The 26,241-nt window shown below is 36.5% G+C and overlaps 1 protein-coding gene across 9 annotated transcripts in view; it reads right to left on the bottom strand.

Moving 5' to 3' along the window:
• Positions 1 to 21,259: 21,259 nt before the first annotated feature.
• LOC108959688 (pentatricopeptide repeat-containing protein At5g46460, mitochondrial-like) overlaps positions 21,260 to 26,241 on the bottom strand; it is a 91,082-nt gene continuing 86,100 nt past the window's right edge. For 5 of the 9 annotated variants that reach the window (XR_005551382.1, XR_005551383.1, XR_005551376.1 and 2 more), the window contains 3 exons: positions 23,435 to 26,204; positions 23,215 to 23,320; positions 21,260 to 21,843 (listed from right to left, as the gene is read on the bottom strand). Coding sequence is in view for 1 of the 9 variants with exons in the window: in XM_039313005.1 (XP_039168939.1) it covers positions 23,976 to 26,204 (2,229 nt within the window). In the remaining 8 variants the exon portion in view is untranslated. Of the gene's footprint in view, positions 21,844 to 22,622; positions 22,663 to 23,214; positions 23,321 to 23,434; positions 26,227 to 26,241 lie in introns of all 9 variants that reach the window. The other 4 variants (XR_005551377.1, XR_005551378.1, XR_005551381.1 and 1 more) reach the window with 4 other exon arrangements.

The raw sequence follows: 26,241 nt of genomic DNA, 5'->3' as shown, positions 1-26,241 counted from the left end.
CGCTAGCAGCCAAAAAGAGACAAACAACATCTATAAAATAACCAAAAAAGAAACATAAACAATATGCATCCTCTGAAATTATTTAAATGGGAGAGGCAAACAATAAAGCACATACACTTTAACTGTAGGTGCTAATTTTTTTAATTTAAGGTCTTAATTTTCCCGATAGTTGCGTACTCAAAACATTGCTATAACAATTATTCAAAATTATATGCTTCCACAACAGTACCTTGACGCTCTTCATAGCACTGGAACCACAAATAATGGTCACACCACCATAAAATATTTGACCTATTTTGATCTCTTTGTAGACTTCCACCCCCACGAAATTTTGTAATTATAAACTTGACCTGTTAGAATATGAAAGGACCAAATAACATCTAATAAATGCAAAAAAGTAAAATTTACATTTTAATTTTTCATAAAAGGAAAAGATAAGAAACATATTAAAAGTTTTAATTTTTATGTATGGACCGTGATAAGCCTTTTTTTTTGTTCCCAATGAGTTATAAATTTTTCAAATGATGCGCCAAAATCCTACTTTTTTGTTTCTCTATAAGATTGTCTAGTCAATCTGATCATCACTTCTCCATTGTCTTGTACATTCAAGTCTCTGACACCATCATTTGAGCAGTATACAATAATAATACCCATTAAAGTGCATCACATTTTAAAAAGAGAAAAAAATAAAGCATAAATCGCCAATATCAAGGGTTTTATCTTCATTGACTTGAGAAGTATAACTATCCACTCTTAATTCAATGGTAGATTCAATCTTCTTGTGTAATTTTTTTGGCATTGGATTGTATCAAATACTAAAGGTTTATAACTTCTTATCGTACTAAACATTTCTTCGTGTAAAAGGTAACTATTTTGATTTTTCACAAAAAATTCTTATTTGACGATTGATATGTAATTTGTCATGCTTTAGATTTTGTACTTAAATAAAATGTTCTCTCATAATAGTATTATATAATAAAAAATAAAAATCCATGGCTAAAATTCGTACTGCCAGATCTTTTGCCCATCTGTTTATTGTCGATTGGACCGGTCCGTCAACGTTTTTGTCTTTTGATTGTGGTCCACAATTATTACCTGCTATTCTAGTTTGTTTTTGCCTCCAGATGATAGGCGGATGCTTTTCCTAGTGACCGATATTATCAATAATATCATTCTTTATTAGCTTAGGAAGACAGCTCCAATTCTACTAATGTACCGAGTATTCAGTTGGCAACACGATATTAAAGCAACCCCTTGATATCCTGCGCTACCATTTTAATACTATTGTTTATTTTTGGTGGGACGAGATACTGTTTTTTAATTTTATGCAATCCAACCTAATCTAGTGGGGAAAAGAATTTTGAATGCTACAAACGGAATGCGCTTCTGTTTCAAGAACACCATAGCCTTTATCACCAAAATTGCATGCATCTTTTATTTTGAGTCTTTAATTTATAGAACTCACTTAATATTGATGCAACCTATTTATATGTGATGTTTGTTCCTACAAGCAGATAAAACTTTTGCTGCCGAAATGGGTCCATTTTCCAAGAGATTATCATCGACCCAAATAAATCTAGGCTCAATGCAAGGTCGCAAATTCAAATTCCTAGTCGGTGTAATATCTTGTCGAAGTAATTTCTTATGTAAGATTAATGCGACTTCAACATGGCAATTTTTTAGAAGGATTAGGGAAATTGATTCACTCTCTTTTCATTGAAAATTGCTCCAGTATACCAGTTCATGGATTAAAAGAAAATTAGAATAGCTCCATACCCTTTATATTGACAAATATCTTTATTTATGTGTAATAAACTATCATGTTGGTCGAGATGATTCAAACCTCAAACACAAAATATACCTCCCGATCATATACTTGAAGAATCAAGTGAAAACACTTCTCTTTGGTCACCCTACATGATGTTGGAGGTTATAGTTTTGAGAGAGAAGAAATGGTTGCTTGAAGTATTACACCAAAGACATCAAGTTTGGAACGCTAAACAGTATTACCTCCAGCGTAAAAGAACCCTAGAGTTTATATGCAAGTTATTGGGCTCAGACCCATATGGACCCAAATAACCGTGCTTTCACCTATTAGGATTGTATGTGAACATATTATTTTGAACTATATTAACAACAAATCAAATAATCTCCTCCTATGTTCACCATACATCACAATCCAATAAGGTGGTTTGTGTAATGTTCAGATAAACAGGAATCATCCACATTCAGTCCAAGACAATCAACTCGGATCGGTCAAAGAGTTTTTCACCGGTAAAGTATTAAACTCAATCATCATTTGCAATCCAAATAAGTGAATCATTCTTACCATTAATATGTTCTGAGATCAACAAATCAAAATAAGTATTAGGAGTTTTAGATTCAGTCTAAACTCATCTCCAAATCCCAAAATAAATCTCAGACTTAGTTTACAAGCAATATATGCATAATAGTCAAGTCTAAGTAGGCCAATCAAAATAGTTTAAGGCCTTACAAATATAAGAAACAAGCATAATAATGTTCACAAAATAGAGATGGCAAAATGCAAGTCTCAAGTAAATGGACTCCTTCAAAATAGGCAATAGCAAATAAACTGTCAAGTCCCCACACACTCTAAATAATATATATTCATTCATTAAGTGGATCATCTTGGTCAGGATCCCACTCATTAAGCTCTCCTCCATCTTTGCCATCCCCTATAAAATGTCAAATATGAATTTCATATTATCATGAATGCAATCATTTAAATAAAAACTTAACACCATTCCATCGGCAAAGAAGAACATATATTGATGTCATAATGCATCATAATATCATGTTCATAAGCATCAAGCTAGTTTCATAAATTATGGACAAGACCTAAAAAATGTGATTTACAAAGAGCCATCAACTTAAGTTTATTTGTAGGAGAATAAATATTGTCTAGTTTCAAAGAACAAGACCTAGTCAAGTCACTAACAATAACCTAGTAATGTAATATCAAGTTTCAATTAAGAATAAGATCAGCAGGCTTCTTATGTAAACAAGTGTTTCTATGTTTCAATTTGGAATGTCACAGTTACTAATTCCTTAAAGTCAAATAATCTAGTATCAAGTTTGGAATGAGATAATTTAACCAAAAGGATAGTCCAACCTAGTTGAATTGTATCATCAAGTTTGGAATGACACAAGCTTCCTTGATAGAACATTTGAATTAGGTTAAAGTCATATTCATCAAGTTTGGAATGAGACAACTCACGATTTTCAAATTAGTCAGCAACTATGAACATCGATGAAACATATAAAATGTGCTTATCATTGTAGCCAATAAAGGAAGATTCGATAATTCAAAACAAACAATTAGAAGGTAAGTAAATGGTAGTTAAGACTTGCATATATAGTCTTTAACCACATTTACTCCACTGTTTTGAATAATCAATCTTTAGGCATACCTTTGGTGAGAGTATCAGCTATGTTATCCTTCGATCTCACATCAATCAAGGTGATAACCCCTTGTTCTCTCAAATAATTTAATAGCGTATGTCTCAGTCTCACATGTCTTCGCTTTGAATTAAAGAGAGCATTCTTGATGACTTGGACAGCTGCTTGATTATCACATAATAGGCTTAAAGAATTAATCTTTAACCAAGTCAAAGGAATATGCACAATCAGATTTTTTATCCACTCGACCTCTTCGCCTATTGAGGCTAAAGCAAAAAGTTCTGATTCCATAGACGACAATGCAATACAAATCTATAGTTTGGATTTCCAAGTAATAGCAGCTCCGCCCAAAGTGAATACATATCCACTAGTGGACTTACTATTTCAAATATCTTAGCACCATGAGACATCAGAATATCCATCCACAGTTGGAGGATAACCAGAATAATAAAGAGCATAATCTTTAATACATTTAAGATATCTTATTAGCCTAGTGAAGGCATCCCAATGCTCTTTACTAGGATTACTAGTAAAACGATTCAGCATGCCAACCGTAAAGGCTATGTCGGGTTTAGTGCAACTCATAGCATACATGAGACTACCAAATACTTTCAAGTACTTTAACTGATCCATGATGGTCCCTTCATTAAGACTCAGTTTGTTATTATAATCACATGGTGTCTTACTCGGTTTACATTTATCGTATCCCCAAGTAGAAAGTAACTGCTCAATATAATGAGTCTAACTAAGGAAGATGACTTGCCGTTTAAAGTTTACTTTCATACCAATAATGGTATTAGCAATACCAAGATCTTTCATGTCAAATTTTTTAGCTAAAAAAGCTTTCACATCACTTATTACAGAATAATCGGAACCAAGAATTAATATGTCATCAACATACAAGTAAATGATGACTATCTTATTTGACATAGAATGGTAGTAAAGGCATTTACCTGAATAACTAGACTGAAAGTCATAACTCTTTACCATTTTGTCAAATTTAAGATGCCACATCTTAGGTGCTTGTTTAAGACCATACAATGATTTGCTCAATTTACAAACTTTGTCCTCAAGACCTTTTATAACATATCCTTCCGGTTGTTCTATGTAATTTTTCTCATTTAACTCTCCATTTAAGAAAGCTATTTTTACATATATTTGATGCACTACAAAGTGTTCAATAAATGCTAAAACAATAAGAAATCTTATAGTTGATAGATGACACACAAGTTAATAGATCAAAATAGTATATTCCACTCTACTATTTATAGCCTTTAGCTACTAAACGTGCTTTGTATCTAGCTCCATCACTATTCAGTTTCTTCTTCAATACCCATTTACAGCCTATAGCCTTAGCCCTTTTGACAAATTTACTAGCTGCCAAGTGTGGTTCTGCAGCAGAGAGCTTATTTCATCATCTATGGCTTCTACCCATAGTAGGGATTCTTTAAATCTCATTGTTTCCTGATAGGAGAATGGATCATCCTCAAGATAGTAAGTAACGAAGTCCTCACCAAAACTTTTGGGAACTCCCTCTCTTGTAGATACTCTAACTAGAAATGGTTCAACAGTCAGCTGTGTGGAATTAGTGTCAGAAGGGCCTGCTTCAGATTCTACAGGAGATTCCGAAATCATATCTATAGATCCAGAAACATTCAAGCCTTGATCTCCAAGAAACTTATTTTCGAAGAATACTGCATCTATAGATTCTATCTTTGTGTTAGTAGATAGATCTAAAACCTATTTACAGCACTATCTTATGCACTACCTAGATATACACAAGTAATGGTTCTAAGTCCTACCTTAGATCTCTTAGGATCTAGTATATTTACATAAATAATACAACCTCAAGTCTTAAAAAAATTATATCTACAAGAGCATTTATGTCATATCTTATAAGGTGTCATAGACAACTTAGAGTGAAACAACCTATTCAAGATGTGATTAGCAATTAGAACTACTTCCCCCTAATAGGAAACATAGAGTTTAACATTTCAATTAACGTCATATTCTTATGCTCGGCAACACTATTTGATTGGGGTGAATAAGGGGCAGTGGTTTCAAGTATTAGACTTTCTGAAACACAAAATTCCTTGAATCTTGTCATTGTATATTCTCCTACTCTATCACTCATAAACCTCTTAATTTTCAAGTTGAGTTGATTTTCTACTATAAACTTGAAAGTCTTAAATTTTTCAAAAGTCTCATCTTTCGATTTCAACAAATAAACATGACAATATCTAGAAATATCATCTTTGAATTTTTTATTAGATACTTCCGACCACCTCTAGTAATGTAATTTCTAAAGTCACAAATGTCAGAATGTATTAGTTCAAGAAGTTGCGTGCTTTTAAAAACCAACTTAAAGGGTTTTCTAGTGATTTTAGCCTATACACACACTTCACATTGTCAAATCAAATAGAAGTATTTAATGGAATGTTGTGAATTTTAGCTAGATGTTGCATTTTCCTATAATTCATATATCCAAGTCAATTGTATTGCATCTTTGGATCAATCAAAGTAGAATTCACATGGTTTACACTATCAGTATTTAAATTCAACCTATACATACTATTAACCATGAATGCAAAAATGAAATAACATGAGTTAATAGATAAAGTTATTCTACCATTCATAGTTGAAAAAGACATATAAGTTTTATCAAGTAAACTCATAGATATCAAATTCTTTTTAAGTAAATATACTACTCTAATATATTTCAGAGTTAGTAATTTACCCGAAGAAAGCACCAAATTTGCAATTCTAGCATGAGTCACATCTGCCTCACCATCATTGCAATTTTCCACAGTGTCTTTCACTTCTGTGATCTCAGTTAGTAAGTTCTTGTCATTTGTAGTATGATAAGTTTCCATTCTTCATTATTCCAACAAAGGCTCGAGACTATTAGCATATTGGCCTCATTTGTAATGTGTCATTCTTTGATTTTTTTGGTAACTTACACTCTACTACCCTGTGACCCTACTTTCCACAGTTATAGCACTTGTCCTTATTTTTCTTTTTGGAGATAATATTTTTTTGCCTCTAACTGTAAAGAGGATTCACCTTTTGGTGACTTGGACTTTTTCTGAGATTTATTGGAGTGTGAAACTAAGTTGGCAACTAACTTTTGTTGTCCTACTTGTTCCAAACTCTTTCTAGTAATGTTTTGATCCTCAATGTGAATATACCTCTTTAATTCATCTAGTCCCATATGTACCTTCAGTCTGTGCATTTCAGTCTTGAAAGAACTCCATTCAGTTGGTAGCTTGTTCAACACAAGACCGACAAAGAGATTATCGGACATATCAGAGTTATCATATCTCAGTTTGTTCCTCATGTTCTCAAATTCAACTAACTGAGAGGTAATGTTTGAATTCATAGTAAATTTAAAGTCAAAAAATTTATCCGTTAGGAGAGTTTTAGAGAGCCCCTCCTATTTTTGGAACTGAGCGTTTAAGTGATCTCATATCTCTTTCGTCGTTTTATACTCACTATAAGTCATAGCTATATTAGGATTTAGAGAGGTCAACAAGTAATCTCTACAAAAATCATCATATGTGTTCTTTCATGCCAAATTGAACATGTAATTCTAGCCATGAAATTCAGTAACATCAAATGATTGCAACTTTATAATATCATAGGAACTATGTTTTGCCATTTTAATCAAAGCAAAGTGTTAGAAAGAGTGCACCTTGGAGTCCTCAGAGTTACAAAGTCGAATAACTCCCCTAACATTATTCAAACCATTCTGTAGATATGGAATTTGCCAAAATAAACCCCAAAAATAGATATGGAATGCCCAAAAACATTATCATGAACTGCCCTTGTCGTCAAAACTCACTGGAAATTTCCGTCGCCGAAATTCACTGGAAATTTTGTTGCCAAAATTCAAAGGAAATTCAAATGGAAACTTCCGAGTGCCATAACTTCTTCGTCCGACTTCCGATCAATGTGAGCGACCACTCAAAACGTTCGTATCAACAAGTAGAACAAAGCCCAAGTGGTTTCGCCCACTCAAATTGGCTATAATTTTTGGGTTTTTGAATTAAAGATTTCGATCGCCCGAATCTTCGAACTCATATCCCGGCCAGTACCACTATCGAAATTGAAAGTAAATTACACCGATGAGTTCGTCTTGACGTAATCTTCAAAAAGACACCTTACTCGCTCAAATCCGACACATAAACATAATACTTGAAGATTGTTGAAGGTTATAGGTTTGAGATAGAAGAAACGGTTGCTTGAAGTATTACATCAAGAGACGTCAAGTTTGGAACACTTAACAATGTTACCTCAAACATATGAGAACTCTAGAGTTTATATACAAGTTATTAGGCTACGGCCCATATGAACCCAAATAACCGTACTTTTACCTATTGGGTTTGTATATGAATATATTATTTTGGACTATATTAACAATATATCCAACACATGGCAGTGGTGGGATGAAGGGACTACTTGTTTTCAATGTGATTGCTCATGCATTTCAAGTGTTGCTTCTTTTTTTATACTTTCTCGTGATAGCTAGGTTACCTCAACTAGAAGGCTAGATTCTAAAACAAAAACAAAAATTAAAGGAATCGTATATATTATTCTAGAGGGAAGAGAAAAATATAAAGAGCGATGCCCTTCCAAAATTATAATTTCTCTAAGGTGTCAATTTTCTTAGGATTTTGCCTAGGATAGAAACAGACTACAACAGTGATGAATAATTACTAAAACATATATGGATACAATAATCAATTACATTAATTGAATATATCCCATGTGTTTCATTTTATTCTTGTGACACCTTACGTATGTGCTCCATGAAAAGACTCGAGATTACACGAATCTGTTGGAGAAATCTTTCTAGAATGTCTAGAATGTTTTGAAGCTGACAAAACGTTTCTATCAGTGTAGTCTGGAGCTTTGCAAACCCTTCTACTTAGAGTCTGAAGACCTTTAGATCACCAGACTCAGTACTCAAGACTCAAGACTATTCTCATTGACAGTTTCTAATCCAGCGACGAAGGCGATCCAGAGCTAAAGTGTTTGGTTGAGGATTCGGTCTTATCGACTGGAGAAGATCTCTTGGCTAGATATGATATAACGGATTCTTTTATTCGGAATCAAGATCGTTTGAAGATCCGATGATTGATGAGATATTCTTGGAAGGTTCTATTCTTGGAAACCAAGATCCTGATTGTATGGGCGAACAAGATTGATTGGCTATCGACATGTTCCTTTAATAGCTCAAATGATTTTCTTTATTGATTATGTCCAACGGGAAGATTGGAAGAATTCCTTTGGTAAGTGCCAACGGGTATGATGGCATAAAGGAGTATAAAAGGAAGACGTTCCAGTTGTTCTAGTGCGTGCACGATAGAGAAATTTCAGAGTCTAAAGCTCCTTGATTATTAGTCGATTCATATTGAGAAAAACTGTATACACAAAAGAGAGTCTATACTTAGTGATACCTTGAGGGAGTGTGGTAGATCTTCTACACTGTGAAATCAAGGGAGAATAGTGTTGTAACATTTCTTTGTTCATAGTGGAATCCAGCCGGTGGGCTGTCAGTGCAGAAGAGTAGACGTAGGCTTGAAATAAGCCGAACCACTATAATCATTGCGTTCAATTTTCTCTTCCCTACTCTCAGTCTTATTTTGATCGTTGTTTGTTTTGTTGACGAGGAAAATTGTCTCATTTCTATTGACTGTCTAGTATTGGGCGATTGTCGTGAGAAATTACTCTTTATACATATTCACCCCCCCTCTAGGTACTTATACTAGCCATATCAATTGGTATCAGAGCTCGTGTACTCACTTTATTTGAAGTGTTTTACTTCAGAGTAAAAGATCCAAGGCTGGTGGAAGGGCAAAGCAATACCAGACCTCCTTACTTTGATGGAAAGGACTACAACATTTGGAAAAACAAAATGAAAGCATTTCTTCGATCAAATGATCCTCTGGAATGGGATGTTGTAGAAAAAGGAATCAATCCTAAAGTTGCATCTGCCTCAAAAAGAGGGAAAGAAACTGTTGAGACCGGCGGAATGACTCAGGAAGAGATAATCAAGAGACAAACTCTTGATGCAAAAGTTATTTATTCTTTATATTGTGCCTTGTCACCTACTGAATATAACAGAATATCTTCTTGTGTTACAGCAAAAGAAGTCTGAGATAGGTTACATATCACCTATGAAGGAACTGATCGAGTGAAAGAGACCAGAATCAACATCCTTCTCGATCAATATGAAGCCTTCAATATGAAACTTGAAGAATCTATAACTGACATGTTTAGCCGTTTTACAAAAAAATGTAAATGGTCTTGAAAATCAAGGTCAACCAATTTCTGATCCCATGAAGGTAAACAAGCTACTGCGTGGACTCTCCAAGGATTGGAATCACATAAAGACTTCAATAAGAGAGACGCAAAGAATCATGCCACTATCTGTCGACGAGCTGGTTGGAACTCTTCAGTCTTATGAAGTGGAACGAATAAATGAAGACGAAGATCCAAAAGGTAAGAAATCCATTGCATTAAAATCAAATGATGATTCTGATGTTACAGATTATAAAGATGATATGGACGATGAGGAGCTTGCTCTCATGATAAGAAGATTCAGAAAGCTGAATAGAAAAGGAAGAAGGTTCAACTCAAAGAAACAAAGCTTTCAAAGACAACAGACCAGGTCTGTTGATGATGATGAATCAAACAAAGATGTAGTTTGCTTTGAATGTAAGAAAAAGAGACATATCAGATCCAACTGTCCTCTTCTAAAGAAGAAGAAAGGAAAAGCTGAAAAATCTCGAAAGGCTCTCAAAGCCGAAACCTAGAGTGATACAGAGTGTGAAGAAAGTGATGATGAATATGCCAATTTATGTCTGATGGCGCAATCAGACTCAGACTCAAACTCTGGATCAGACTCGGACAGTGAATTTGAGGTAAGTAATTTTAAAATTCCTGTCAAGGTTTCTAAGTATATTGATGAGCTGTGTTTTAGTCTTAAGACTTCTCTTAAAAGGATTTCCAAACTTAAAAAGGAAAACTCTGCTCTAAAACAACAGGAAAACGTTTTGAAAGAAAGAGTTAAATGTTTAGACATTAATGTTTCCACTCTTAAAGAAAGTGAAGATAGTCTTTTGAAAGAAAATGCTCTTTTAAAAATTGACTCATCAAATATTTCAAAGAAATTTTCAATAGGGTCTGAGAAACTTGAAAAAATTCTTTCAGTTCAAAGACCTTACTTCAATAAGTCTGGTCTAGGTATGACAGTAGAAACTATTCCCTTAATTGATTTTCCTAAAGTAAAATAAAGAATTAAGCAAAGACCCTCGAGAGAGGCTTACAAAAATCATTTCAAGAAGGTTTTTGTAAAGTCTGTAGGTCGAAATGCTCTTAGGTGTTCAAAGTGCAATAGCTCGGATCACTTTGAAAAAGAGTGTCCTATGGTTTGGAAACCTGTTAAGAAAGTATGGGCTAATACTGTTTATCTTACTAACACCAATGGACCCAAGAAAATATGGGTACCAAAGAAAACTTGAGACTTTTTTTTTTAAACGCAGGTCTCCATCAAGAAAAATGTAAAGTGGTATCTGGACAGTGGATGCTCAAGACATATGACAGGAAATTCAAATTGCTTTATAAAGCTCATTCAAGTAAATGGTGGAAAAGTCTCATTTGAAGGAAACAGCAAAGGAAGAATTGTGTGATTTTGAACTGTGAAAATTGGAAATCTCACAATAAGTAATGTTTCCCTAGTGGAAGGACTCAATTACAATCTTCTCAACATCAGCCAACTGTGTGATACTGGTTTTAAGATCTTCTTTTAAGAAGGAATATGTTCTGGAACCAGTAAAGACTCTACTCAGTCTTTCATGGGTCGAAGACATGGAAATATCTACCTCTTGGATGTGAAACCGGATGAATCGCAATGCTTAATCTCAATTCAAGACGAAGCAAGCTTATGGCACAGAAAGCTTGGTCACATCAATATGAAGCAATTAGCCAAAATCTTAACAAAGCATCTTGTTTGTGGTCTACCCAATTTATCATACCAAAAGTCTGATCCATGCACACCATGCATATTGGGAAAGTAGGTAAGAAATTCATTTAAGCCAATAAATCATGTCTCTACTAATCATGTACTGCAGCTGCTGCATATGGATCTCTTCAGACCAACCAGAACCCAGAGCATTGGAGGTAAGAAATATTGCCTAGTAATTGTGGATGATTACTCCCGATTTACTTGGGTATATTTCCTTGCAAGTAAGTTTGAAACTTTCTCGTATTTTGAAAAATTTGCCAAAAAGGTTCAAAATGAAAAAGGATGTGTTATCTCAAGTATAAAAACAAACCATGGAGGTGAATTTGAAAATCAAGATTTTACAAAATTTTGTGATGAATCTGGCTTTCAGCATGTGTTCTCATCTCCATATACTCCTCAGCAAAATGGAGTTGTGGAAAGAAAGAATAGATATCTTCAAGAAATGGCTAGAACTCTTTTAATTGAAAGTAAGATCTCTTCACGATTTTGGGCTGAAGCTGTTTCAACAACATGCTATATCATAAATAGAGTCTTTCTAAGACCTATTCTATAGAAAACCCCTTATGAGTTATTCAAAGGTAAGAAGCCTATTGTTTCATACTTTCATGTGTTCGGTTGCAAATGCTTTATACTGAAAAATGCAAAAGATCTAGTTGGTAAGTTTGAAGAAAGATCAGACGAAGGCATCTTCCTTAGATATTCTACATCAAGCAAAGCCTACAGAGTCTATAACAAGAAGAGTCAATCTGTGGAGGAATCAATGAATGTCAAATTTCAAGATTTTATGCAAAATAAATCCAGTCAAACTCATCATGAAGAGTCTGAACCTGTTTCAGACTCTCCAAAACTTACAACTCAAGAAGCATCTCGGACTCTGGAAGACCAGCATCAAGTTGTTAGTGAAGATAAAGGAAGATGTCATCAACCAAACAAATCAACCATTAACTAGAAGCATAAGTCCAGCCATCCCAAAGATCTCATTATCGGCGAAATTAATGAAGGAATTCGCACCAGATCCAAAAGGCGCGAAGAGTCTAGTGCTGTGGCTCTCATTTCTGAAATAGAACCAAAAAGTATAGAAGAAGCTTTATCTGATGAAAGCTGGATTGAAGCTATGCAAGAAGAGCTCAGACAATTCAACATTAATGATGTCTGGGAATTGACATCTAAACCAAAAGGTAAAACTGTTATTGGAGCTAAATGGATGTTCAAGAACAAGATGAATGAAAAAGGAAAAGTCGTAAGAAACAAAGTAAGACTCGTGGCCAAGGGATATACGCAAGAAGAATGGATAGATTATGATGAGACTTACGCACCAGTAGCAAGGTTAGAAGTAATTCGATTATTACTTGATTTTGCTTGTTATAAGAATTTCAGGTTATTCCAAACGGACGTCAAAAGTGCCTTCCTAAATGGATTTATCCATGAGGAAGTTTATGTGGAACAACCACCTGGGTTCGAAGACCCAAAAAAGCCAGACTTAGTCTTGGGCGAAAAGGCCTTATATGGTTTAAAGCAAGCACCTCGAGCTTGGTACGACAGACTAATTAAGTTCTTAATACATAATGGTTTTGTCAAAGGTAAAGTAGATACTACTCTATTTATCAAAAAGGAAGACAAAAGCTTTTTACTTGTTCAAATATATGTGGATGATATTATTTTTGGATCCTCTAATGAAAGTCTGTGCAAGAAATTCTCTAAGTCTATGCAAGATGAGTTTGAAATGAGTATGATGGGAGATTTAACCTTCTTTCTTGGACTCCAAGTAAAACAATTGAAGGAATGAACTTTTATTCATTAAGAAAAATATGCTAATGATCTTGTCAAAAGGTTTGGACTGGAAATGTGCAAAAAGACCGACATACCTATGTCAAGTTCTTTGAAGATAGACAAAGATGAAGAAGGGAAGAAAGTTGATCAAAAGCTATACAGGAGTATCATCGGTTCACTTCTTTATCTTACTACCTCTAGACCTGACATTTTGTTGAGTGTTTGCATCTGTGCTAGGTTTCAAGCAGACCCTAGAGAATCTCATCTAAGTGTTGTGAAACATATTATTAAATACATTGCTTCATCTTCAAGCATCGGTCTTTGGTATCCTAAGAAGGGAGACTTTAATCTTCTTGAATATTCAGACGCAAATCTAGCCGGTTGCAGAGTTGATAGAAAGAGCACCTCAGGAACTTGCCAATTGCTTGGAAGTAGGACAGTGTCCTGATTTTCAAGGAAACAAAATATTATGGCTCTCTCTACAACAGAGGCAGAGTATGTAGCTCTTGGAAGTTGTTGTTCGCAAATTATGTGGATAAAACAATAGCTAAGAGACTTTGGAATTGAAGACTCATGCACTGAGATTAAATGTGACAACACCAGTGCAATCAATCTCACTAAAAATCCAATCCTTCACTCAAGAGCAAAGCATATAGAGATTCCACATCACTTCATTAGAGATCATGTTCAAAATAGAGAAATCTCGATTCAATTTGTTGATTCAAAGAGCCAACTGGCGGATATATTCACAAAGCCTTTAGAGAAGAATCAATTTGATATCATCCGTTCTAGACTCAACATTTTGAAGCTTGAGGAAATTAAAGTCTAGAGACCCTCAGACTCTCAGACTCAGACATTCATGGCAAGTTATTTTAATATTCAATCTCAAAAAGGTACGATCATTCGTTCAGTTATAATTGATTTATATTATCTTTAATTTCCGTGAAAAACGGAATCTTGCCTTTTCAAAAGAGATAACTTATATTTAAAATGGCAGTTTTCTTTTTTTTAAAAAGGCGGTTATTGTTTTTAAAAAAGGGACGACTGTTCACTTTCCTTTATGTCGATTGGTTTTTTTCCTTTTTAAACTGGGTTATATATATATATATATATATATATATACAGTCAGTTGCTTTATTCGCTTAACTCCAAAACCCTAAAAAGCATTCTCCTCCCAATCCTGTCTCGACTTCGTGTTCATCTTCGAGAAAGTTGTCATCTTTTCTTGGGAAAGCAAGTCAAGGAATCTTTCAACGATAAGGAACGATGTCTTCTTCAAGAAAGTCCTCAAGAATCGCAAGCAGGGGACCAAGGAGAATGAGTGAGGGGCCTACCCATTTCGATCTCACCGAGGAAGAAGAGTTATCGAGTCAATGACAGAGCCCGCATCTCTCTCAACCACATCACTCTCCACCATCTACCCCACAGGGTGTGGGTCAACAACCGGAGGAAGAAATAATCGAGGAAATAGACCCTGTAAGAGTCCAAAAACCCTATTTTATTTATAAGCTTTATCGTGCTTTGAAGAGCACTAGTACTCCGTTGAACTACATAGATGATTTCCTTAAAGACAAGGATTATGGAAATGAGTATGTCTTTTTGCGACGAATGGAGGATTTGGGAATTGCTCCCAAAGGAAAGGCAAAGGAAGCACTTGCGAACATTCCAAGTGACCCTCGTGTTGGGGGATTGAATCCGACCGACGGGAACGATGATGATAAACTGTTTAGTGAATTCCAACTTAGGATGGATGTTGCGACAAAGGTTAAGGGAAAAAGAACGGAGTTGTTCAAATCGAAGGAACAGGAGGATATGTTCTTCAAACTGATGAAACGTGGGGTGATAAACCCTAGGAGTGTTGATTTCGACTTTCTGGATGCCATTAATGTGAACTTAAGGGAGAAGTTCAGTCTGCTTCAACTTGAGCAATTTTGCTCTGACACCACAGACAGCTATGCTCAACTGATCGCATATTTCTATTCAAATCTCAGTTTTTTAGATGCGAATAGAATATCCTTCAGTATTCAAGACCAAGACTATGTGGTAGATGTGGACATGTTGGCAGATATAATTGGGGTTGAAAGAGGAAGATATCAACCGGTCAAGGTTTCAATTGCTCGTACCACATTGGAGCTCGTCAAAGACAGAAGTACAAAAGGGAGAATTTCCTACACAAGGATGCGTGCCATCAACATCTTGCTTCACAAAATTGTGATCAACTGTCTCAGGCCAAAATCAACATCCAAGACTAACGTGTCTAACTATGAGGCAAAATTGATGTACGCGATCAATTCAAGGAAAAAGTTCTCTCTCCCTCACACCATTCTCTTCCACATGTACAGAGCAATGGTGAAGGACAAGGCCAATTGCCTTACTCAGGTCTTGTGACCAAGATCTTCAGACACTTGAACATTGAACCTCCACAAACTCTTTGTGTTCGACCGTGTGATAAAATAGTGGTAGGATTGAAAATGGTGACAAAAATGCGTCTGAAAGAGCTTGATAAGGCAATAGAGAAGTTTAAAGTGAAAACTCCAGTCAAATCTCATCCAATCTCTTCTACATCGAAAAGGAAATGGAAGGAGCCCATGGGTGCTCCATCCAAAAAGAAAAGAGCTCTTATCTTACAAGATGAAGATGAAGAGGATGAACTCACTATCTCTATGTTGGCATTGAAAAGACTCAGTCGTTCTGTACCCTTATCAACGGAACGATAGGAGCAAGGAAGAGAAGCAGAGGAGAAAGAAGAGAAAGAAAAAGAAGAAGAGGAGAAGGAAGCTGAAGAAGAAGAAGAAGAAGAAGAAGAAGCAGTCAAAGAAAGGTCTGCAGATGAAGCAGGAGAGAAAGACAATCAAGAAGTTGAAGAGCATGACCAACACTCTTCCCCAACTGAGGCCTTAGAAACAGGGGGAGATGGCGAGCAAGGAAGGACTACACCATATCCTCTCAACAGTGAAGGTGTGAGTCGCTTGCAAGCAAATCTAGAAGATATTCAGGCTTCTCAAATGCCTGAGGAAGGTCATGATACCTCAATGCCAAATCTACGCGATTACACTGAGATTCCATCGTCTGCCTTTACGCCATCCGATAGAGCAAATGTCAGCACGCAGACGGAAAATTCAGCATATTTTCGTCGAATCCTTGATCTTCTCCTGGAAATGCAAGGTCAAATGTATGCTTTGGAATATGAACTTCAAGTCTTGAAGAATGCTGGACAAGCATCTTCTGTTACCCTGTCGGATCAAATGCAAGACCTCGCTCTTCAAATTCAAGCAAATGCTAAAAGGGAAGAGGTGGCACACCTTCGAGAAGACTTGAAGAGGCTGGAAGGCATCGTTCAGTCGATGGGAGATTTCCAGCTTGTGCGCATTCCCAAGCAGACTTGACTTTTTCTCACCTTTTTTAAAATGACAAAAAGGGGGAGAATTGCCAGCTTTGAACTGAACTGAACTGAACTGAACTTTGACTTTAAAATTTTTTACTTTAGTTTGTTTGGATATTTGTCTTGATATTTGACTTGAGTATGACTTGGGTGTGGATTTGAAATTGACTGTTGCATGTATATCAAGTGTTATTGTATGGCCTTACTCATGAAAGACTAACCTATTTTCTGTGGATGCAGAGTCTAATTGAGTTGTTAATCTTTATGAGATATCCATATTGCTTGAGTAATGTTTTGTAGGTCAAAGTTGTTCAAATCTACAGGAAAGTTTTGTCGCCATCAAAAAGGGGGAGATTGTTGGAGAAATCTTTCTAGAATGTCTAGAATGTTTTGAAGCTGACAAAACGTTTCTATCAGTCTAGTCTGAAGCTTTGCAGACCCCTCTACTTATAGTCTGAAGACCTTCAGATCACCAGACTCAGTACTCAAGACTCAAGACTATTCTCATTGACAGTTTCTAATCCAGCGACGAAGGCGATCTAGAGCTAAAGTGTTTGGTTGAGGATTTGGTCTTATCGACTGGAGAAGATCTCTTGGCTGGATATGATATAACGGATTCTTTTATTTGGAATCAAGATCGTTTGAAGATCCGATGATTGATGAGATATTCTTGGAAGGTTCTATTCTTGGAAACCAAGATCCTGATTGTATGGGCGAACAGGATTGATGGGCTATCGACATGTTCCTTTAATAGCTCGAATGATTTTCTTTATTGATTATGTCCAACGGGAAGATTGGAAGAATTCATTTGGTAAGTGCCAACGGGTATGATGGCATAAAGGAGTATAAAAGGAAGACGTTCTAGTTGTTCTAGTGCGTGCACAATAGAGAAATTTCAGAGTCTGAAGCTCCTTAATTATTAGTCGATTCATATTGAGCAAAACTGTACACACAAAAGAGAGTCTATACTTAGTGATACCTTGAAGGAGTGTGGTAGATCTTCTACACCGTGAAATCAAGGGAGAACAATGCTGTAACATTTCTTTGTTCATAGTGAAATCCAGCCAGTGGGCTGTCAATGCAGAAGAGTGGACGTAGGCTTGAAATAAGCCGAACCACTATAATCCTTGCGTTCAATTTTCTCTTCCCTACTCTCAGTCTTATTTTGATCGTTGTTTGTTTTGTTGACGAGGAAAATTGTCTCATTTCTATTGACTGTCTAGTATTGTGCGATTGTCGTGAGAAATTACTCTTTATACCTATTCACCCCCCCCTCTAGATACTTATACTAGCCATATCATAATCATTATTGGTACTTTTACATCTTTTCAAGATGAGACCCTTGAAGCTCTTTCTTCTCCACCTTTGTCCACGTTGCTTTGAAACCAGCACAAGCAGCTCGAGACTTCAGTTGTGAAGTCTTCGACTATACCTCCGACACTCTGGACACAAGATTCAGGGACAAGATAGGATATGGATATGATGTGGAAGCTTTATTAGCCGCTTTTGAGTTCGTCTTGGAGATGTTCAAATTGAAGGTGGGGGACGAGGCTACCCGGTGGAGCTTGTGGTAATCGAGGGCTTCCTTGCGAATGGATGTACCCCCACCATCACGACCAACAACGGTACCAATTCCAAGGGGACTAGACTACCTCCAGTCCTACGATAGTGATGTAAAGGCCGAGTTCATGGGGATCCTCTGGCAAAGATCCCGCCCCAATTGGCCTTATTATGGGCATCACCGACTACGTCTGATTAAAGGCAAGATGGCCATCATCAAAGTATCGGCCACCAGGGAGGGTCTAAGAAGATGGACGATGGAAAAATGAAGGCACATTTTCTGGGGTTTTAAAGTGGGCTAAAAAAATTTAAAAATTCGGAAATAAATAATTGGAGCAATCATAATTCAATGCATTCTTCAAGATCCTACTTGGCTATAGGTGTATATAATGTCACAGTATGAGACCATTGTTCTAGAACCAACTTTAGCACCAAAGTATGGCGTATTAATCAATCATGTGACTATGAGACAATAATAATGGTGTATGGGGGAGTGGTTTTCTTTTTTCCTCATCTATAAATATACGAATAAAAAAAAAAAGCTCTCTCTCTCTCTCTCAAACTTTTTAAAGTGGAGAAAAAGTAGGAACCATTGTTCCATCTGTTTGCAACAATTAGCATTTCTCCAGATGTCCCGAAAATTTTGTTTTTCTTTGTTTGATTTTCAGCTGGCAACTCATCAAACACGGCTCTTACATGCACAAAAAAAGTCAAGAAACATCATTCACCACATCAGTTAGATTGTGAAAAATCACAATGGGTTTCCAAATATACGGAAGGAGTGGCAAACAATTCAATATTCAATAACCTAGACGGGCTCAGGCCGAAGCTACTCGTGTTTGGACTTTCCAGGGACCTTCCCTAGATGCGCAACATTTATTTATGTGTAATTAACAATAAAAAAAGGAAATATGAGTGGAAATAATTACTGAGAATTTGTGGTGTTTTACGTTACTATGCCTATATGTGATATGTTGTTTTTTTCTTTTTCATATCAGAATCTGACCCCATTTTTTCCTTAAAATCTTTAAAATATTCATTTGTCAAGGTAGGAAAATCAATGAAAGCTATTCTCAAAATATTTTCGAGGGCTAGGCTTGATAAAGCAGTTTGCCGTCTCACTACATGTTTTGGTTTTGATAATGTAAGAAATTCAACAGTCTAAAATTGGTATACATAATTTAGAAATACCTATTCTTAAATTAAAAACACATAGCTGGTTTAGCCAATCAATGTTCTTGAATTGATCAAAACAAACGAAATCGTACGAATTCGAGAGTAGATCTCCTTGTCCTTCTTCTCCTTTGGACAGTCTCATTGGATAAACAGTAAGCGTATGAAATTAGAAGAGGAGAGAGGACTATAACATATTTACATAGCATATTCTAAGAGACTCATCCATTACAAGTCATTGTTAAAATACTTACCTATATTGACCATTCAACCACGATGATCACCATAACCAAGATGTGCTATGCCCAAGGTAATATAATTACATTAACGTACTTGGTGATTTAGCATTGTCTTGTATATTTTATTAACTCTATAACAATTTGTTTCAGAGACTAAAATATTGTGCAATTAATATTAGCCCACATTCATAAGTATTTCCAACATTCTTTCATTTGGACACTGTTTATAGCAAGACATTTATAAAAAAAAACTAAATATTATAAAATAACTCAAAGGCTATTAATACATTAAGCAACCAGCACCAACAAAAACACCAAAATCGAACCATAGCCATCATAACCCCTCTATCAATCGATGTCAGACAACCATGACGACAAATGCTATATGCTACTCTATGGGATGGGTCAATGTGGTAACATAGCCGAAAATGACATTTCTTCATGCGATCCATTAGTGCCATTTTAGAGTCCGGTCCTCCTTTGATTTCTATGTAAAACTATATACTTCAAAAAAAGTCAGAGAAACTCAATTGACACTTATAAACCATATGTCTCTTATGATATTAACCTTGCGGTAATATTTTATGTTATTGTCCTTGAAAGATATCCTTTTAGTAAAACCATCATACCAAGATAGCCATCCAATCTCGAGACTTCTTACTAGAATTAGTAATACTTTATACACATTAAAAAAATATTAAAATGAATAAATATTAAATCACGCATTTATCTAATAACTTAACCTTTTAAAACAGTTACAATAATCCCACAAAATCTCATATTATATCAAAGCAAGAATCATAAGTTTAAATCTTCCAGACCTTAGCAATGGTGCTATTGTCCTACAAAATCTCACAAGATCAATGATGTACTCCGATCCTTTGATCAAAATCAATTAACATTTCCAAAGCTTCGACCAAAATATAAATTCTCAGGTTCCTGCTATCCAATCATTAATCTTTCGACATTGTAATGCACCTGCAAAGATTTCTCATTGTTTCTACAAGAAAATATGCCATAAAATGATTTCAATTGCTTTTCAAGTGCCTTCTAGATGGAACCAACTATGAAACGTCAAAACATAGTAACCGGCATGATAATATAAGTAACTTCCACCAGTAAACGCAATTCCATTCAACTACTTTCTATACTTGTAAAGAATGTTAAAAGAAGTGGCCGAAAACATTAATGGTGTTGAAGCTTTCGATTTAAAAGCATGTCACCACTTACATTTCAAGATACTTTATTTTTTTACATTGGTAACCACTGTTACCAAAGATATGCACGAATTTCTTTTGAGAATCTTCAAATATTGACTCTTGCTATGTCAAATATTTAACATACCGCAAAACACGCAAGTTAGCAAGCTGAGCCTACTAAAAATATACCAAATGTAGGTTCGTCAAGAAGTTCAGTTTAGTGATTCACATTAAATCCAAATAATCATTAGTTCTGGTTTTCACCCAAATTCAAATTAAATTTTGAGAAGTACTGTTGACTTTTAAACTTAACATATTTTTCACAAAACATCAAACCTTTTAGAAAAGGTAGCCAGCCAACAAATTTTCTTTAAAACAACCTGAGTTTCATTTCAAAATATCATCCTTTATAAATAAACCATGCTATTTAGAGAAATGTATTAAATATAATTTGGTACTTGACAAGTTGTAAATAACTTGGATGAAGGGAGCATCGAATGGAACTTTTCCAATATTTGAAACCACTCATATGCTGTCAGATTTTACTGAGTAGATGATTTCTACACCTTATTCAAAAAGCTTAATGAAGCGTGTCATCAATAAATACAATAAAACTATATTGCCAGTGAAACCTTGAGATCCATAGATGTCAACTTCCTTCTGGGAAACTTCCTTCCCCTCAACGTCTGCTGCCAGCAACCATCTCCGGATCTCCATCACAGTCTCGGTTCACCACGGAACCAATTCAATTTCATTATCGGCCTCTCCATTCCCTACTGGATCACCATCACTCATGCAAGCCATAATCACTCAAGCATAGGAACAGAAACATACTTGGATAAACAAGTGCCGCAATCAAACCAGCGCCTCTGAGCTTAGAGACCGATCCTTGGACCATCAGTTTGAATGCCCGATTCCTCTCTTCAGTGGCCACTGTCATCAAACGCAGCAAAGAAGCATACCATCAGTTTGAATGCCCGATTCCTCTCGTCAGTGACCATCATTTTGGTATGGGTCATGTCTGTATGATCCTTTTCTGTATAAAGTTGTGAGTTGTTGGTTCCTAATTCCCTGCGATATTTTCTGTTAGGAGATGTGGGAATAAAGACATCACACAGCCATATATGTATGCTATGTTATAAATATCTAATGCAAGCTAGCAAGTGATGAATATGAAGAAAGCTTTATTGCGAATCAGATCACATCGTGACACGACTTTAAAGAATGACGAGTAACCATTGTAATCTATGAACCATGTGAGAGGGAATAAAGACATCACACAGCCATCTATGTATGCTATGTTATAAACATCTAATGCAAGCTAGCAAGTGATGAATATGAAGAAAGCTTCAATGCGAATCAGATCACAACGTGACATGACTCTAAAGAATGACGAGTTTAGACCTCTTGGATATCAACCATATTCACATGTAAACAAATGATAGAGCTCTGTTTTACCCAACATATGACAACATACTTTCTAGTAGTCAAAAAATCGCAACATTCCTGACTAGATGTGAAAAGAGTCAGTTCTTCAACGTTTATACCTCTAACCTCAAAAGAGAACTGGTTCTTCAAATAAGGCAGAATGAAGTCATGCTTTCTAAACATAACGGCAAGATAAAAAGTAACTCAAGGGCGAGGAGAGTCAGCATTTCGTTGACCAAGCAAAACAGGAAGAGAAAAAATCTAAACACAACTTATGTAGACATTTTGGAAGACAACTCTCCAGTCTTGACATAATGTGCAAGTTTAAGGAGACCAAAGAACATGAATGGTCCAACAAAAAAGCCATAATCTTTTCTCTCAAAGCACACACAGCTTCAAATGAAATGCCAAGTGTAACTTACATTTGTGAAAAGTGTTAAACTTGGTAAGCACAACCGAAACCTACAACAAGCAAACTAACTTCAAGTAAGCATTGTCATGAATATAAATTAAAATGCACTCTAAGATCCAGCTTTCATCATTAGAAAAAAGGAATCCTAAAAGAGAGTGCCACAATGTTACTGTCAGAGATACTGTGAAATTCATCTTCAACATAAATCCATTGTGGTCAGTAAGACTCAGGCAATTGGGAGCCCGAGCCAAATATTAGGAAGATGTGAGAAAATAGATGGCACAAGAGTCATGGACTTCAACCCCACACAACACAAAAAAAACAAAAATCCACCGGAAAGCAAAAGAACTCTTAGGGAGACAGACCTCTTAGGACAGTAAAAACTGCAAAATGAAGAGTTGACTAATCACTATTAAAAGAAATAGTTTCCACTTCTCGTGCAATACAAAAGCATAAATCGATAACTGATCAATTGTGCTAGAACACTGAGATATTATTGTGTTCTTATGACTACCAATTTCTATTACTAGCATCTGTTCAACTTGAACAACACAAACAACATGAGAAAACTAATTTTGGCACCACAAATAAAGTAATCTCACTCGGTACTGTCGATTTGTTGAAGAGATCCAGCAAAATTGTGAGAGAACATTAGGTGAAGTCGAATTTCATCCAAAGATGAAGAAGCTTTTGTTGCATCTGATGGACCTGATGAAGAGACGAGAGGCTCTAAGAATGTAATAGAGGACAAGAGTATATGGGATTTTTCAGAAAGGGGCCAACTTTCAATTCTAAATCACAAAAAAGGGGTAGGGAAGGTACCTCTCTTTTATTACACCAAGCAGTACCTCCTTCTCTCTAAATGCCGCAATTTCTACCTCTCTGCAAGAGAGATGGAAAGTAGCTATTTCCAAGGCTCTGGGTTCTCACTTAATTTAATTCTGCGGAAGGGATATCTTACTTGTGAATAGTTTCTTTTTTTTATGGTGGGATCAAAGCCATAAGCAAAGTGATAATACTCAATTCTCAATAGAAATCCCTGCATGGAGCCGGTGGATGGCAATGGGAGCCGGTGGATGGCAATGCCATCCAATGCAAGATTTCCTCCCAAGTCTCCAACTTTCCACATGCCCAACTCATACAACTGAGAAATACTTGAACTCCCTTGGACTCCTAGACTAAACCAAAGCTGATAAAAAAAAGCCATGGATTCCACATGAATTCATTGTCTATTACATCATAAAAGCAAGCCCATATTAGATAGTGCTTGTGTTAGCTGATCCACTCTCATCAATGCTTAACATACTGAGCAAATTCAGGATGCTTACAGGTTCATGATAGGAGAAATAACCTTATGCCCTTGCTACCAATAATCCCCACAAGAGCAAATGCCACTCCTGAAGTGATGAAAGCAGCTGGAATCTCTCACAACAATCTCACGATCAACTATCTTTGCAATAAGTTTAATTGCAGAATGACAATCCCCACAAATGCGAAGATTCTTCATCATAGTTATCGTACTACCCTCGATAGTAGTAATCAATGCAAATGCAACAGCAAGCCTTTCACTATGGTAAAATAATGACTGTTCCTTCTGTTCATCTTCCACGTCATGGAGAGAGAACCTCTTATCTGGAACATAACCCAATTCCTTCAACTTCATATTCAACCAATCCAACTTCCAATATATGTTCTCACTCAAAGGGTGGAATTTATCCCCGGAAAGAAATAAATGCTTTTCCCCCTTTATAGTAACCCAACTTCTACCCGGTTGCTTCACAATCCCTTTATCCCTCATAGTCACTCTTAATCGCGAGACATCACCCCATCTATTAGCAGAAGCATAGAAGTTGGACAATAAAACATAAGCAGCACTACAATGTGGTTCTAGGTCAAGAATATAGTTTGCAGCTCTTTCTGCCAAATCTAGGTTAGAATGCATCCTGCAAGAACTAAGCAAAGCAAGCCACACTATGGAGTTAGTTTTAAGGGGCATGTTTCTGACAAAATCCTCTGCTTCCTCTAGCTTCCCACATCGTCCTAGCACATCCACCATACAAGCATAATGCTCGTGTTTCAATTCAATAGAAGTGTTCTCATTAAAATATCTGAACAAGCATCTCCCCTTTTGTAACATCATAGAATGACTACATGAAGAAAGCAGTCCCGTGAGTGTGATCTCATCTGGTTGTACCAGTCTGCGTATCATTTGGCTAAACAACTCCATAGCCCACATCCCTCGGCCATGTTGTGCACACCCGCAAATAATGGCATTCCAGGTGACGATATTCTTCTCCCTGAGTCTTTTGAACACTACAACAGCATCATCAACAACTCCACACTTACTATACATGACTACAAGAGAATTGCCAACAAATACATCACTTCCCAATTGCAGCTTTATAGCTGACGCATGGACCTCCTTACCTCGATCTAGAGACTCTAAACTACAGCAAGAATTTAAAGCGCTTACAAATGAAGATTGATTAGGAAGAACACTCTTTCTCATCATGTCACTGAACACCTTCAAGCCATCTTCATGCCTACCATTCAAGCCATAACCAGTTAGAAGAGCCGTACATATGACCACATTCCTATGCACTGCATCATAGAAAACTTGGGTTGCTTTCTCAATTCGCTTGCAGTTAGCATAGAACGTGATGAGAGAAGCACATACAAATACGCTAAGGCTGAATCCTGACTTGAGAATGTGACCATGAATCTGCACGCCAAGGGGAAAAGACAATGCATTTGCACAGGCACTCAATGCACACGTCAAAGTACTCGGATTGGGCACAACACCAGACTTGAACATTCTCTCAAATACATTTAAAGCTTCTTCACTCTTACCATTTTGGTCAAGCCCGCCAATCATCGAAGTCCATGAGATCACATTTCGGGAAGGCATTTGCTCAAACAATTTCACAGCATCGTCCATTCTGGCATTCTCACAATACCCATGAATCATCGCATTCCATGCAGCAAGATCTCTTATGGGCATCTGCTTGAAAAATACCTCTGCCTGCTCAACCTGTCCAAATTGAAAGAACCCATCTATCATCGTCGTCCACGACACAACACTTGGTTCAGGCATTTCATGGAAAAGCTCTTCCACCGTCGTCAAGTCCACACAATCCAAGCAGCCTTTGATCATCGTGTTCCAGCAAATTGCATCTCTCACGGGCATTTCGTAGAACAGTTTCAGGGCGTCATCAAGGCGGCCAGTTCGCACACAACCCACGATCATCTTCGTAAATGAACGAACATCTGGGCATTGAAATTTGTCCAGAACTTCCCAAGTTTCATCTAGGTTTTCATTCCTAAGGTGTCCAGAGACTGTGGAACCGTCACGGGTCGCATGACTCGCACATCTGAAGAAGCGCTTGGAGAGATGGGTGCAGGTTTCGGATGAACTGAGCCATGAAGAAGGAAATGAACGTGTGCAGGAGCATCTGAGATTTGGGAAAACGGTGCGAAATCTCATCATGACGACAGGATCCTCTGCTCCTGTTGTCCCCGTGGGCAGGACACACAGGATGTTATCCGGTTTCTTCCTGCCACAATAACGTTCCCATCCTCGACAATCACACAGCTGTTCAATCAAAGAGTCCAATCTTAAATCATTCACT

This window comes from Eucalyptus grandis, chromosome 5 (assembly GCF_016545825.1).
Source record: "Eucalyptus grandis isolate ANBG69807.140 chromosome 5, ASM1654582v1, whole genome shotgun sequence".
NCBI classification, from domain to species: domain Eukaryota; kingdom Viridiplantae; phylum Streptophyta; class Magnoliopsida; order Myrtales; family Myrtaceae; genus Eucalyptus; species Eucalyptus grandis.
The sequence above is the reverse complement of the archived record's forward strand: the minus strand, read 5'-3'. Positions and strand labels throughout refer to the sequence as shown.